This window comes from Gigantopelta aegis, chromosome 6 (genome assembly GCF_016097555.1).
Source record: "Gigantopelta aegis isolate Gae_Host chromosome 6, Gae_host_genome, whole genome shotgun sequence".
NCBI lineage: Eukaryota > Metazoa > Mollusca > Gastropoda > Neomphalida > Peltospiridae > Gigantopelta > Gigantopelta aegis.
In genome coordinates this window covers 3,597,510-3,614,245 of record NC_054704.1, presented here as the reverse complement: position 1 = coordinate 3,614,245, position 16,736 = coordinate 3,597,510, and the positions used below count along the sequence as shown (strand labels likewise).

Sequence of the window (16,736 nt, the reverse complement as noted above, 5' to 3'; positions counted from 1 at the left end):
TTGTTTCTAATTTTTTAGGAATTTATCGCTGTATAAGTCACAAATGTAGTATAAAATCGCTTCGCTACGCTACGCGATTTTATACCATTTGTGACTTTTATACATCGATAAATTCCTAAAAAATGAGAAACAATTCTTATATAAACACTTGATAAAAAGTTTCCTAAAAGGAATTTTAAAGAATTGCTCGTGCACGGCTTTTGGACTGGTATGCATATTTAAGGATATATAATGCACATTATTGCTTAATATCAACAAGTATATTATTATATTTAATTAATAAAACGGTTAAATGTGACAGCTATCATATAAAACGGGTGTAGCCATTTTGTACCATCCCAGTGAATATGAATATCCCCATGATTAATTATTATTCTGTCGACATCCAACAAAGACTTATTGGAGACATTTGTGAATTATTGCTTATCAATAAATAAAAAATATTTTGTTGTTAATGCCCAAGAAACCATCAGTTCAGATCCGTACACAATAAATATTGGATATGGGCTGAAATAATATTAATGTGTGCACACATGTATGTATGCAGATATTTACAGCATTTAACATGATTTATATATTTATAAAGCATTATACGGATAAATATGTTCAGGATTCTTGTCTGGATTTCTTTTCACCCAATTATTTAAAATTTTGTTCGGTATTTCGAATAAAATTAAATGATACGTATGAAATTTAAGCTACGGTACTATAAAACATTAGAATCAGGCCCGTAAAAACGATCTCTGGAGTTGGTGCGGGGAGGGGCACAATCTGTAGTGGAGGGACACAGTCTAGTTGGTGAGGGTGGGGCAAAAGCCATATTTTAAACCGGGTTTATAAAAGTGGGGCTAGTCGCCACTTTCTCCGACTTCTCGGTTGCTAAAGACCTGAGAATGGTCAGAAATGTAACTGTATTGCATATACAGCTATTTAAATTCAAAGCAAGGTTATTTAGCCTAAGAAACGTGTAAGTTTTATTTATAACAGATTAGACTAGCAGACAGCTTGATAATATTGGCTAAAAACTCAGGATGGTCTCTTTATTATAAACTCATGAGGGTTTATTATGCGCAGTCATAAGGTACTTCGTTTGAATGTTGGAAGCAAACATATTAAGTACCATGCCTCAGTTGACAGACAATCAACAAAAGTAAACAGGCCAAGCCTGAATTTAAGCTGAAGTAATTAAAACGGTGAATGAAAAAGAAAAAATAAGGCCTAATAAATAAATAAATAAATATTTTTAAAAATTCATAAATACCAGATATTTTATATGAAGTTGTCTTATATGACTAATATAAATGATGGTGAAGTGTAAATAAAGAAAGAATCAAAGAAACAAAGAAAATAAATTTAATAATAAATAAATAAATAAATACATGTAAATAAAAATGTTTTAAATTTAACCTTCGTAAATACCAGATATTTCAAATGAAGTTGTATGCGACTGATATAAGTGATAGTGAAAAGTAAATAAAAGAAAGAAATATAATAAAATAAATAAATAAAATAAGATAAATAAAATAATAAATAAGGTCATGGCACTATATATATATAAAAAATAAAATATATAAATATGTTTTAAAACTCTGTAAATATCAGATATTATTTCAAGTGAAGTTGTATGTATCTGATATAAATGATAGTGAAAATAAAATAAAATAAATAAATAAATAATTTGTGGATAATAGGGGAAAATAGAGCTGCGATAAAGGTCTATGTGAGGTAGGAATTTTTTTTTTGGGGGGGGGGGGGGGGGAGTAGGGGGAACGGGAGGCATATTTTATTAAATTTTAAATACTGATAGATGTGGAGAATTAAACATTACTGGAAATCCACATGAATATTTAACTATAATTCTAATTGTTAAAAGTACCAAACACATTCCACTAAAGTTAATTTTATTGTATGCATCTTTTAATTCTGCGTTGTTAAAACCCTTGACAGGCGGCTCCAGAGACTTGTCTAAGTTAATGTTACACTTTTTTTGGTCGTAAACCATTCCAATATAAACTTTAGTAGACAGTTTTTCACAGCCATATTACCATCTGATAAGAAATATCTACATTAGTAGCTAGAGATTCACAGCTCCTACGAAGCTACTCACAACGCTCATGACAACTGTCGATCATGCCTCCAAAGTTGTATATAGCCTGGATACAGTCTAATTCAGCAAAGGACATTACTCTTCATACACATGTGCAATGGGAATGTGAAAGAGGTTTATTAATCTTAGAACTAAACAAACAAACGTACCTGATTTTTGTGGATGTATTGCAATGTTCTGTAATAAGATCCATCCCAGTAAACTAGCAATAGATATATATTATTTTCAATACGAAATAAACCACCATTGTTAAAGCGTCGAAATAGCTATTATGTTTTGTCCATACATTAACCAATATCTGAAATGATAATCAGAATGTTTTCTTAGTTAATTGGTCTTTTCTTTTCATGGCCGGTATATCCCTTTAATAGATATTTGATATATTGTTCTACAAAAATGACACATCCAAAATTATTTCTAAAGTATTTTTGTCCGGGTATGATCACTTTTCTTTCTGACCAACTAGACTACATGTACCTCAACAATTTGTCATATTGAGGTTTATCTTGATGAACTAATTCAAATTTAAGAATACATATGAAAACAGATTCCCTCATCCCACCCCAGGCAAAAACTTAAAAAAATTATAAAATGATTAATAACTCAAAAAGAAGAAGCATGAACAATAATAATAATAATAATAATAGTAATAGTAATAGTAATAGTAATAGTAATAGTAATAGTAATAATAATAATAATAATTGTAATAACAATACCTAATAATTTGTGCTTCCATATCTGTAAGTACATTTATGATTTTTACTGAATGTCAAATATTTGATAATATCCAGCATTTGTGTTTAAAAATATGACATTTGCATCAACAATGCCTTGAAAAAATCCTGACTAAAATACTGCCACAACTAAATACAGCAACTAAGTGAGCGATAGGAAAATACCTTGTTCTGGTTATTTGCTGTGATGTACAACTAAGTGAGCGATAGGAAAATACCTTGTTCTGGTTATTTGCTGTGATGTACAACTAAGTGAGCGATAGGAAAATACCTTGTTCTGGTTATTTGCTGTGATGTACAACTAAGTGAGCGATAGGAAAATACCTTGTTCTGGTTATTTGCTGTGATGTACAACTAAGTGAGCGATAGGAAAATACCTTGTTCTGGTTATTTGCTGTGATGTACAACTAAGTGAGCGATAGGAAAATACCTTGTTCTGGTTATTTGCTGTGATGTACAACTAAGTGAGCGATAGGAAAATACCTTGTTCTAGTTATTTGCTGTGATGTACAACTAAGTGAGCGATAGGAAAATACCTTGTTCTGGTTATTTGCTGTGATGTACAACTAAGTGAGCGATAGGAAAATACCTTGTTCTAGTTATTTGCTATGATGTACAACTAAGTGAGCGATAGGAAAATACCTTGTTCTAGTTATTTGCTATGATGTACAACTATGATCATCAAAGCTTTGTAAAGACTGGGGAAAATAAACTACCTATCTTTGTCTCAAGTAAACTAAAACTAATCTTTCTACATGTAGTCTGCCTACCTTTGTCCCAAGTAGTTATCGAACTGTCTGACAGTCTGCCTACCTTTGACCTGAGTAGTTATCGAACTGTTTGACAGTCTGCCTACCTTTGACTAGTTATCGAACTGTCTGACAGTCTGACTAATTTTGACCTGAGTAGTTATCGAACTGTTTGACAGTCTGACTACCTTTGACCTGAGTAGTTATCGACTGTCTAACAGTCTGCCTACCTTTGACCTGAGTAGTTATCGAACTGTCTGACAGTCTGCCTACCTTTGACCTGAGTAGTTATCGAACTGTCTGACAGTCTGCCTACCTTTGACCTGAGTAGTTATCGAACTGTCTGACAGTCTGCCTACCTTTGACCTGAGTAGTTATCGAACTGTCTGACAGTCTGCCTACCTTTGACCTGAGTAGTTATCGAACTGTCTGACATTCTGACTACCTTTGACCTGAGTAGTTATGGAACTGTTTGACAGTCTGACTACCTTTGACCTGAGTAGTTATCGACTGTCTGACAGTCTGCCTACCTTTGTCCAGAGTAGTTATCGAACTGTCTGACAGTCTGCCTACCTTTGACCTGAGTAGTTATCGAACTGTCTGACAGTCTGCCTACCTTTGACCTGAGTAGTTATCGAACTGTCTGACGGTCTGCCTGCCTTTGACCTGAGTAGTTATCGAACTGTCTGACAGTCTGCCTACCTTTGACCTGAGTAGTTATCGAACTGTTTGACAGTCTGCCTACCTTTGACCTGAGTAGTTATCGAACTGTCTGACAGCTGATTCCGACATTGCTCTCTCGTTGTTCTGTCGGTCCCTCTGTCGGAAGAATCCCGGTTTCGGCACAATGCTACTGCTTGGTTTAGCACTGATTCCACCAACCAGCTTGTAGTAATCGAGGAAGGTGCGCACAACGTTGCGACCTAATTTCATGTCTGGATTCTGGTCAAGAAAATCATACTTAAAAAGAAAAATAAGAATCCAAATACAAAAGAAATACTTGTGCTGACAAAATCTGTTGTATGACTGTATCTTCAACCATGTTACTAATCAAGTTGACCAATGGATCTTTTATAAGCACTTTCCCATAGACTAGACAGCAGACACCATAGCCTTTGAGATACCAGTCAGAGGGCCACTTGTGATGCATCTCACACCAGTGTTTGATATATCGCAAAAGCAAAATGTCCTATGACCTGTCCCACCTTGGGCATGTGTTGCACCCCTGAGCTAATTGTACCCCTGAGCTAATTGTACCCCTGAGCTAAATGTACCCCTGAGCGAATTCAAGTAACTGAACCCCTGAACTAGTTGTACCCCTGAGCTAGTTGAACCCCTGAGCTAATTGTACCCCTGAGCTACTTGTACCCCTGAGCTAAATGTACCCCTGAGCTAGTTGACCCCTGAGCTAATTGTACCCCTGAGCTAATTGTACCCCTGAGCTAATTGTACCCATGAGCTAAATGTACCCCTGAGATAGTTGGACTTCTGAGCTAGTTGAACCCCTGAGCTAATTGTACCCCTGAGCTACTTGTACCCCTGAGCTAGTTGACCCCTGAGCTAATTGTACCCCTGAGCTAATTGTACCCATGAGCTAAATGTACCCCCTGAGCTAACTGTACCCCTGAGCTAGTTTTACCCCGAGCTAATTGTACCCAGAGTTAATTGTACCCCTGAGTTAGTTGTACCCCTGAGCTAATTGTACCCCTGAGTTAATTGTACCCCTGAGCTAAATGTACCCCTGAGCTAGTTGTACCCCTGAGCTAATTGTACCCCTGAGCTAGTTGTACCCCTGAGCTAATTGTACCCCTGAGCTGGGCAACAGTAAGGATACAAGCTTCCTCTGTATAGGCGACTGACTGTCCCGTGGTGGTCGTCTGGTAGCTGAAGAAGGAGACTTCCAGAGTGTAACAGTGAACCTTCTCATCCATACAGCCTCCCAGAGTCCTGAAATGATAAACAACATCCATACAGCCTCCCAGAGTCCTGACATGATAAACAACATCCATACAGCCTCCCAGAGTCCTGACATGATAAACAACATCCATACAGCCTCCCAGAGTCCTGAAATGATAAACAACACCCATACAGCCTCCCAAAGTCCTGAAATGAAAAACAACATCCATACAGCCTCCCAAAGTCCTGACATGATAAACAACATCCATACAGCCTCCCAGAGTCCTGACATGATAAACAACATCCATACAGCCTCCCAGAGTCCTGACATGATAAACAACATCCATACAGCCTCCCAAAGTCCTGAAATGATAAACAACATCCATACAGCCTCCCAAAGTCCTGAAATGATAAACAACATCCATACAGCCTCCCAAAGTCCTGACATGATAAACAACATCCATACAGCCTCCCAGAGTCCTGACATGATAAACAACATCCATACAGCCTCCCAGAGTCCTGACATGATAAACAACATCATAAATAACATCCATACATTTCAGGATCTATAGTATACACCCATCCAATGTCCTCAAACAGTAACTAATACATACACACCCACTAGAGTACTCAAACAGTAAATAACATATACACATCCAACCAACATCCTGAAACAGTAACTAACATATACACACCAACTAGAGTACTCAAACAGTAACTAATATAAACACACCCACTAGAGTACTCAAACAGTAACTAACATATACACACCCACTAGAGTACTCAAACAGTAAATAACATGTATACACCCACTAGAGTACCGTACTCAAACAGTAAAGAGGTAACATTTTGTTTTCTATATCTTAATTAGTTATATTTCTCGTTAATTGAGAATTCTGTTTTAAGTTTTAAAATTGTGTAGTGATCTTTGAAACGAATCGTGATGCAATACTGAACAAAATGTTCCCTGGTAAATAACATATATACACCCTACCAGAGTAACATATATACACCCCACCAGAGTAACATATATACACCCCACCAGAGTAACATATATATACCCCACCAGAGTAACATATATACACCCCACCAGAGTAACATATATATACCCTACCAGAGTAACATATATACACCCCACCAGAGTAACATATATATACCCCACCAGAGTAACATATATACACCCCACCAGAGTAACATATATACACCCCACCAGAGTAACATATATATACCCCACCAGAGTAACATATACACCCCACCAGAGTAACATATATACACCCCACCAGAGTAACATGTATACACCCCACCAGAGTAACATATACACCCCACCAGAGTAACATATACACCCACCAGAGTAACATGTATACACCCCACCAGAGTAACATGTATATACCCCACCAGAGTAACATATATACACCCCACCAGAGTAACATATACACCCCACCAGAGTAACATGTATACACCCCACCAGAGTAACATATATACATCCCACCAGAGTAACATATACACACCCCACCAGAGTAACATGTACACACCCCACCAGAGTAACATATATACACCCCACCTGAGTAACATGTACACCCACCAGAGTAACATATATACACCCCACCAGAGTAACATGTACACACCCCACCTGAGTAACATGTACACCCCCCACCAGAGTAACATATACACACCCCACCAGAGTAACAGACTTCTATGAACAGTGTTTGTTTTTCGTGGGACTATGGTAGTCATTGACATCTCCTGTTACATATTTGAAATGAGAAACTGGGACATTGATTTCCTTTAATCTTTGGAGGCTGTGTTAGGTAGAATGTGTTAGGTAGAAGTGCTAATAGTAATACACTGATAACCAGCATTTTGCTGTATATAATTGGTTCATTGTAAGGATGTGTGTAGCAGCTATATGTAACTATTGTTATCTATGGCATTTGATTTGCTGGTCTGCACCCTATAGTGGGTTACGTACAGAGTTCTTCCCCTTGGACTGGTGTGGGCCATTTTCACAAAAGGAAATACATGTACTGGTAAAAATATGAGTGATGATATATTTTTTTGATAGAGCAAACTCTGGCATAGGAATGTTTATGAAATCTTGAATACCACCATCCCCTTTGATTTGGTAGTTATTTCTGTTTTTACACTAGTTACTCAATTTTTCATGATATCTACACTATCATGTAATTCACCAGAATATATTTATAAACTGCGAAATTAAACATTAAAAAAAACAAATTTTGTATGTAACCTTAAATGCCTTAAAACCAAAATGCACAATGTATAATATTCTGAACTTTTATGCAGACCTGTCAATCCTCCCAGATTCCATGGGAAATCTGTTTATTGACAAAATCTCCTGCTTTTTTAACACACACCTCCTGTTTTCTCTTGACTAAAGGTTGACAGGTCTGCTTTTATGCCAACATAGTAAACTCCAACAAAGAAATAGGCAGTGTTTCTGCCAGAAAGAAATTATTGTGTATGGAGCTATGGAAATGAATGTGACCACAGTCAATAGGGGGTATGGTGGGCCTACCCCAGAAAGAAAATGGGTTAAGTGTAGAGTTAGGGTTAAGAAAATCATACAGTAATGATAAGTCATTAATTTTGTCCAAAAACAAATCTGCCAAATATTGGGTATGGCGCCATACCCGTTTTACACTCTGGTAGAAACCCTGATAGGTTACATTTTGTCTTGTGCAGGTTTCTCTTTTTATCATGATAGAAATGTGTACGATTATTTCAGTTTGAAAACAGACCACATTATACTGAGTGTGTCACATATACATTTAACTCAGGATTGTGTCACATTATGTTCAAGGTGGTTTAGTCAAAACTTTTAATAAAAACAATATCATTAAATGTGACTGCGATGCATTGTGTATTCCACTCTGTCACACTATTGTCTGTAGTTACTGTTAGTCTCACTTAAAGGAAGGGATAATTAAGGCAATTGGCCTGGTATGCATAGTCAACGATATATAATGCACATTATTGCATAACATCAACAAGTACAATCGTATAGTTAATTTAATAAAACAGTTAAATGTGACGGCTATTATATATAACGGGCGCAGCCATTTTGTACCATCCCAGTGAATATGCCCTCTGGCGAGCTTCGAACTGAAGAAACAAAACATACCTGATTTCTACAGATGCATCACAATGTTCTGTAATAATATCCATCCCAGTAAGCCAGCAACAAGTATATATTATTTTTCAATACAAAATAAACCACCATTGTCAAAGTGTTGAAATAACTGTATTGTTTTGTGCATAAATTAACCCACATACTGAAATAATCGGAGTGTTTTCTTGGTTAATTGGTATTTTCTTTCCGTGGCTGGTACCTGTGTTTCCTGATTGGCAGGTGTATATTTAGACGGTCCCCAAACACTGTGTCTAAACACACTAAAAAGATGTGCCTTTTTTATTAAGATCACAGGATATTGTGTGATAACCGCGCAGACAACCCTCAAATCGTAATGGACATTATCAGCCGTCCTGCTTTATTACTGTAAGTAATTCTGTAAAACCCTTGATTAAGTAGACTTTCCCATCTAAAATCACAAAACTGACCAATTACGTAGTCCCAAAGAAAAGAAAATTATCACTTGGGTATCGTGAGTGGTCGTTTTTGCTCGAACGCACCCTACCAATAGGCATAATAATATGCATTTTTTCTTTGGAGTTTTTAAAAGAGAAAAATCCTATAACTCCATTTCGTTCTATTGATGCAAATTTAAATATATTTAGCTAAATAGTTTATTATACTATCAAGTCATTTATGTTGTTTTACAAGTCAGACTGATGAAAGCGAAGCGCCTTGTCGTAAATTAGAGCATTTGTGTACACTGTGCATAGAGGAGATGGATGGATCTGACGTCACTTCGCCCCAAGCTATGCCACCGGATGTCACAAAAACTAAATAAAATGGTTGCCCCCAGTTAGCAGGAATAATCATATTTTTTATTAACTCTAAAATTACGCGTTTTTCATTTGTTAAAGTGTCAGTATGTGTTGGTGGTCTGGGTATGCATCTTTCCAACACATAGGGCTCTTGTTTGAGTTGATCCTACCTTTAAGTGCTCTAGTAACTAGAGAAACAACTGACATACTTTACAAGTCATAGCTCTAATCTGTATTAATGAAGAGGAAATACATCTGATTGGTCCAGAGGTGCTTACTTTTTTTCGTTCATATCTCAATGAACTGAAAAAATTTAAGCCATGTCTACTACCCCTCCACTGACTCACACTACTTTTGTGCAACAAGCCGGGTTATTCAGGCAACCATATTTAGATATTTTTAAGAAAACACACGTGAAAGCTACAAAAGCAATTAAAAAATTGTATACGATAAATTAATGGAAAATGCTATTTCAGAGTAGACATGTAGATCTATACGCATTGATTTAAAACAAAACAAAAAACCCTTCGCTAATCATGAAATGACACTCCGTCGGTGGCCAAAGAAATCATGTAGGAAACTTCACGTCTGTAACTTACTTGTAAGCAATGTTCTACAGCTGTTGGCAAAAATTAAACGGTTCCACCGACAGCATAAATGTTAGACACGTTTCCTTCATTCTTTTTCATAAAATATAAACTAAACACGAATAGGACAATTCCTTCCAATATAACTAAATGATCCGTAAAAATGCACAGCAGTTAGAGGAAATGGCATCGCTTATCAAAATTACGTCATTTACCAAATGACGTCATTTACAAAAAATCACCTGATTCAAATAATAGTGAATGAATGTTTGCATTCTTACGTGACATAAATATCAATGAAGTTTACACAAACAATACTACAGGCGTATTTAAAGCTAAACAAAATGAAAATTATGTATTGTTAAAATATGCATAGAAATTTAATTATAAGATTTGACCACAATTATTTTTTGGTTCATGCAAGTATGAACCGAAAAAACGATGTGCACACTTTTGTATGACCCTCTACGTGTGGTCATACAGTGTGCACATTCTTTTTTCGGTTCATACTTGCATGAAGCAAAAAATAATTGCGGTCAATTCTTAATTAAATTTTCCTAACTGAACTGAACTTTATTTACACTCAGGCCATATTCTACGGCATATGAGGACATGTTTACATAGAACATAGAACAGTGTGTTATACAGTGTGATGGTTGAAATATTAAAAAATATGTAAGTCTTGCTGTGCTGCTCTCATCATAATGTATAGAAAAAGAAATCAAACACTAATGTATAATACTATTTACAATGGATTCAGAGAATAGGAAACCTGTAATATAGCCACTGTGAGCATGTAACTGATATATCGCTCACTTTTATACTTCATATACTGAATTCCACTGCAAACGGATTGTAGTTGTGAAAAGGAAATGACAGGAAAAAATAATACACTTAAAATGTTTTGTATAACTGGATGTTTTCAAGAACATGTAGGCAATAAATAACCCATCAATTCATTTATAAATTTGACTCCCAACACATGATGTATTTTTTGTATGTGTTGTTAAACATTAATTCATATATATATTTGACACCCAACACGATGTATATTTTGTAATTCATTCAACAATAAACAACCTAAAAATTGTACATGTATACAAGGGTTAGGGTTACTGTGTTTGATAACAACCTTACATATGTGATAACAACCGTACATATGTGATAACAACTGTACATATGTGATAACAACAACTGAAAATTGGGTGGTGTTTTCAATGGTGTTCAGAATATATTTAATTCAGATACTAAATTAAACAACTAAAATTTGAAGCAAAAATATTTAAAGAAACAATATGGCAGTTATTGGATATTTGCCATTTCCATTTCTGAAGAAAAGATACCAATTTGTTTTCTTTTTAAACTTTAGCAATGATTAAAGTCTTTACAATTAACAGAACATTTTATTGTTTCCCCTTTATATGAACATGAAAACAAAAATTGATTTCATTAATCTAAAACATGAGAAACTTTTTAGGGACTTTGTTCAAACAGATTACTATAAAGTTCATTTCCATGTAGCCGACTGAATCGGCTTTTTACTGCAACTTCCTGTCTTAAACTAAATACCCCGGACAACAATCATCAAATATTGATCGTTTCTGACACAAAAACCATCTTTGTATAATAAAAAAAAATATTTCAATAAGTGAGCAGTCCATTTGTATTAGTCGGAAAATAGGATTATTGGTGCTCAAGCCCAGTGGAGGAAATGAGCACCTAGCATAACGAAAGAGAAATCAATGGCTGCTAATACCTGTCATGTATCCAATGATGCTCACTTGTTCCTGCTGAATAAGGAGAAACTACACACACACGCTGATCAACCTGGCCATTCATTAGCGGTAGAAAGAGAGCATTTACAATCAGCTCGACAATAGGTGCAATCAGACCAGCAGAATGCATGGACAGGTTCTCACACACACAGTCTACAGATGTCCTCGTCAGTAATGTTTCATCACAAGAGAAGTTAATTAGAATTACCAATCTTCAACTGCAACCAGTCTGTTAGGTAGTTTTGTTGAAATGAAACTCCTCGGATCAAATATTACTTCAACTGTAACTAGTTTCTTAGATAGTTTTGTTAACATGAAACACCTTGGATCAAGTATTACTTCAACTGTAACTAGTTTCTTAGATAGCTTTGTTAACATAAAACACCTTGGATCAAGTATTACTTGCAAAGGCCCCCAAACCTACTGCTTCAATATTTCTTTTCTTAAATACCTGTATGTCCTATTCCCTGGGAATAACTATTTGCAGTCTCTAACGAAGTACACGTATATATAATTTATGAAAGAATACTGCTGAGGAATAAAGATAGCTTTATTGAGGGAGGGGGGGTAAAATAAGAAATACACACTGCATAGTCTTCTAAAAGAAGCCAACTACAAAACAATTTCAAAAACACTAATGCCATCACACCTCTTTCCAGTTTTGTAAACTTCAATATAGCAAACTACCAGAGTGAAGCAGACTCTGGGATTGGAAATTAGTCAGATGGAGAAAACAAAAGTACCAGGTACTGGCATACTGAATGAAGGAAGGAAATGTTTTATTTAACGATGCACTCAACATTTTATTTATGGTTATATGGTGTCAGACACATGGTTAAGGACCACACAGATATTGAGAAAGGAGACCCGCTGTCACCAATTCATGGGCTACTCTTTTCGATTAGCAACAAGGGATCTTTTATATGCACCATCCCACAGACAGGATAGCACATACCACGGCCTTTGTTATGCCAGTTATGGTGCACTGGCTGGAATGAGAAATAGCCCAATGGGCCCACCGACAGGGATCGATCCCAGATCAACCACACATCAAGTGAGCGCTGTACCACTGAGCTACATCCCGCCCCCAGTATACTGAATGAGATCAGTTTGAAGAAGATGCTAAAATATCAACAAGAAAGACTGCCACTGAAAATATTACCCAGTGGTCAGCAGAGTGATGTATGAAGCTTGTTTTGGGAACCCAATGACCAGGCCGGTTTGAAAGTTATTGATGGTCACATTAAGACAGAGTTTAGCTGTTACTGATGACCGTCATTTTGAATCACGTCATTTTGAATCACGGCTGTATGAGTACAACAAAGCACTGAGAGTGGTTTCAAACCAGTATTCATTACATACCAGACTGGATAAAGTGCAACATTACTGGACAGTTAAACTATTTCAAATCATGATGGACACAACTGGCTATCAGTAACGAGGCCTGGTGGAACCCAACACTGTAGCAGTGGATGAAATACACTCACAATTATGGCCTGAAATCAAAATTACTGGTAATGGTAGGTAGTATAACTATCCATCCAACAGAAGACAGTGAAAAATGATACTCATTTTGACAGACACAGCTTGAGAAAACAAACGTTTGTGGCTAGTTAATATGACCACCAAGTTAAAAATTGGTTATGGATTGCCACAGGTTCAATCATTACTGTTCAGATCTTGTAATGTTTTAATATCCACAGTCATGAACTATCAAATAACAATAAACGTGAACTGCTATCACTTCTTTTGTTATTGTAAATTGGGAAAAAAATATTATTAACCATTTTTCATTGTCTAGCCAATAACTTTCCATAACCCAATTCAAAAATTCCATGACTTTCTCAGTGTGGAAAATGACATTTACAGATTCCATGACTTTCCCAGTGTGGAAAATGACATTTACAGATTCCATGACTTTCCAGGATTCTCATGACTCCCATGTAGATTTATGCCGAGGTCAGAACATTTGACTGTTAATTACAAATAAGCAAGCTGAAGTCTTAAGCCAAACATTTATTACTAGTCTCTAGAGAATAGTCTAGATTTATCAAACATTTAATACTAGTCTCTAGAGAATAGTCTAGATTTATCAAACATTTCAACTATTTTCTATTAAATCGATCATCAAAACAATGTGTTTCTACTATAGATCCCTGTATCTATAACAAATCCATTTCAACTACACATTTGTAAATCCCTGTTTCTACTATTGATCTCTGTATCTATAACAAATCTATTTCAACTACACATTTGTAAATCCCTGTTTCTACTATAGATCCCTGTATCTATAACAAATACCTGTTTTGACTACACATTTGTAAATCCCTGTTTCTACTATAGATCCCTATATCTATAACAAATCCCTGTTTCGACTACACATTTGTAAATCCCTGTTTCTACTATAGATCCCTGTATCTATAACAAATACCTGTTTCGACTACACATTTGTAAATCCTTGTTTCTACTATAGATCCCTGTATCTATAACAAATACCTGTTTCGACTGCACATTTGTAAATCCTTGTTTCTACTATAGATCCCTATATCTATAACAAATACCTGTTTCAACTATACATTTATAAATCCCTGTTTCTACTATAGATCCCTGTATCTATAACAAATACCTGTTTCGACTACACATTTGTAAATCTCTTTTTCTACTATAGATCCCTATATCTATAACAAATCCCTGTTTCAACTATACATTTGTAAATCCCTGTTTCTACTACACCAGTGTTCACATGGGACTCATAGAAATCTTAGAAAGTCATGTAATCTGCTAATGTCATTTTTCAAGCCGGGTAATTTTTGAGTTGGGTCATGGAAAGTTATGCAAAATAAAAACTGGTTGATAATATATTTTTTCACAATTTAAAATAAGAAAAGAAATGATAGTAACTGATGTAAAAACTAACAAAAATCACCAGTCCTATGTGAGACATGTTTGTATGGGCCATTACTAGTGACATAAGAAGATTGTCAGTTGAACAAGGAAGACATCACAACAGATCTGTTATCGTCATTGGATTTCTCTACAAAGTGGCTTGACTCATGAACACCTGATGATGTAAGGCTGTTTCTTCTCTGTTTGACTGGACATTCCGAGGGTCCCCGTTTAGCTGCTGCTCTTTCTCCGCCCTGTGGACTGAAGGACCGAGAACGACAGATAATTGTTGAACACTCTCCGATAGCTCGTGGCTCATCAGTGATCTGATCTGTCCAGTACGCTGCAATTACGCCTGTCTCCATGTTTAATGTAATTGCAGTTCACAACATGGCGGCTCTTCAATATATCAGCAAACATGAAAAGCAATCAGGAATAATCTGGTGGAAGATTGCTATCCGGTGATGAAGCGCAGGCTGCCTGCACACCAATGTTTGCAGAATGAGGTCTGTATTATAGCAGGATAACAAAACAGTAAGTCTAATCACACACGCTGACCTGCGCGGCCAATCTGCATAATAAATCATGTCTCCTGCAATACTGGCGTCAAGACGAGATCAATTACTCATCCTCTCGTACCGATCGCTGCAAGCTCATTTCTAGGCTGTAAGATCGGATGCCAGCACACACACACAAAAAAACATGGAATAATTTGAAGAATATGAATTTTGCAGTAAGGTTATACTGCGGATCTTGTGAATTCCAACTAAAATATGATGAAGTTCTATTTGATGGATCCAGTGAAGTTCAAGTGAAAGATGATAAAGTTAATTTCTAATACAGTTGAGAACTGCTGCCACTCTCATCAAACATTAAAATCCCTTGCTGTGTGACTGAAACGCTGTACAAGTTGATAGATACGGTTTGTAACATATGCATGTTACTGCTCAAAACTAAAATATATTTAACCACAAATAACTTTCGTTACAATTTTGACGAGGAAAAATGAATTTAATGGCAAATATCAATCCCATAATGAAGGCGGCGAAATGTAGGAGAAAACTGTAATGAAAGTGATTTATGTTTAAACCTTTCCAGTTATTGGATTTCTGTACAGTGTTTAATTAAATATTCAGTTGTTGCTTTTATTTTTTACACCATTCATCATTTGAGGTTGCTGTCAAAATCCAAACAAAACTATACTGATGGAAAGAAACATGACATTTTAGATTAAATTCAATTCATTACTAACAGTAACATGTCTGAATAAAACACCAAGATATAATGTGGGGCTGAATGTCAGTATTGTGAGTTTGAATGTCAGTATCGCGAGTTTGAATGTCAGTATCGCGAGTTTGAATGTCAGTATCGTGAGTTTGAATGTCAGTATGTCAGTATCGTGAGTTTGAATGTCAGTATTTTGAGTTTGAATGTCAGTATCGTGAGTTTGAATGTCAATATTGTGAGTTTAAATGTCACTATCGTAAGTTTGAATGTCAGCATCTTGAGTTTGAATGTACCCCCCCCCCCCACACACACACACACACAAACACACACACTTCCTCCTGTCTATTTTCAGTCTCTCTTGATGTCTTTTTTAATCCACCCAGTTTTTTAATCTGCAATTCCTATCACTATTCAGTCTTCTTTTTTACTTTCTTTTTCAACTCCATAATGACATTTTTTTATCTGCTCATATAAACTATTAAAGCATGCTCTAACATGTCTACATGTTTAATGAAACCTCTAATTACAGAGAAAAGCAAGCTATAATGGGATTGAGTGGGAAATTCAATCAAACCACTGACTGGAGTTTGGGGTTTTTGTTGTTTCTTTAATGAGAGATCTTGCATCAATGGCTGTTATCATGCGCGGGATCGTCCCGAGTGTCGCTATATCACACAGCATCCTGCTGAACACAAGGAATCCGTGTCAATTATAGATCACCTACTGGATGTGGCGGGCCCCGGGACTGCACGATGCAGTCACGATGTCTGACAATCGTGTGACATATCCGACACGCTAACAGCTCCCTCTCGTGTCACACGGCAATAAATACAGCATCAAAGACAACATTCAGCATCGTTAACCGC

General features: G+C 36.1%; 1 protein-coding gene across 3 annotated transcripts in view; it reads right to left on the bottom strand.

Annotated features, from left to right (window-relative positions):
• Nucleotides 1-16,736, bottom strand: part of LOC121374964 (cytosolic carboxypeptidase 6-like) — a 113,690-nt gene that overhangs the window by 6,357 nt on the left and 90,597 nt on the right. For 2 of the 3 annotated variants that reach the window (XM_041502119.1, XM_041502118.1), the window contains exons 10-11: nucleotides 5,425-5,537; nucleotides 4,336-4,525 (exon numbers count right to left, since the gene is read on the bottom strand). In XM_041502119.1, the coding sequence (XP_041358053.1) occupies nucleotides 4,336-4,525; nucleotides 5,425-5,537 (303 nt within the window). Of the gene's footprint in view, nucleotides 1-2,256; nucleotides 2,406-4,335; nucleotides 4,526-5,424; nucleotides 5,538-16,736 lie in introns of all 3 variants that reach the window. The other variant, XR_005958263.1, reaches the window with a different exon arrangement.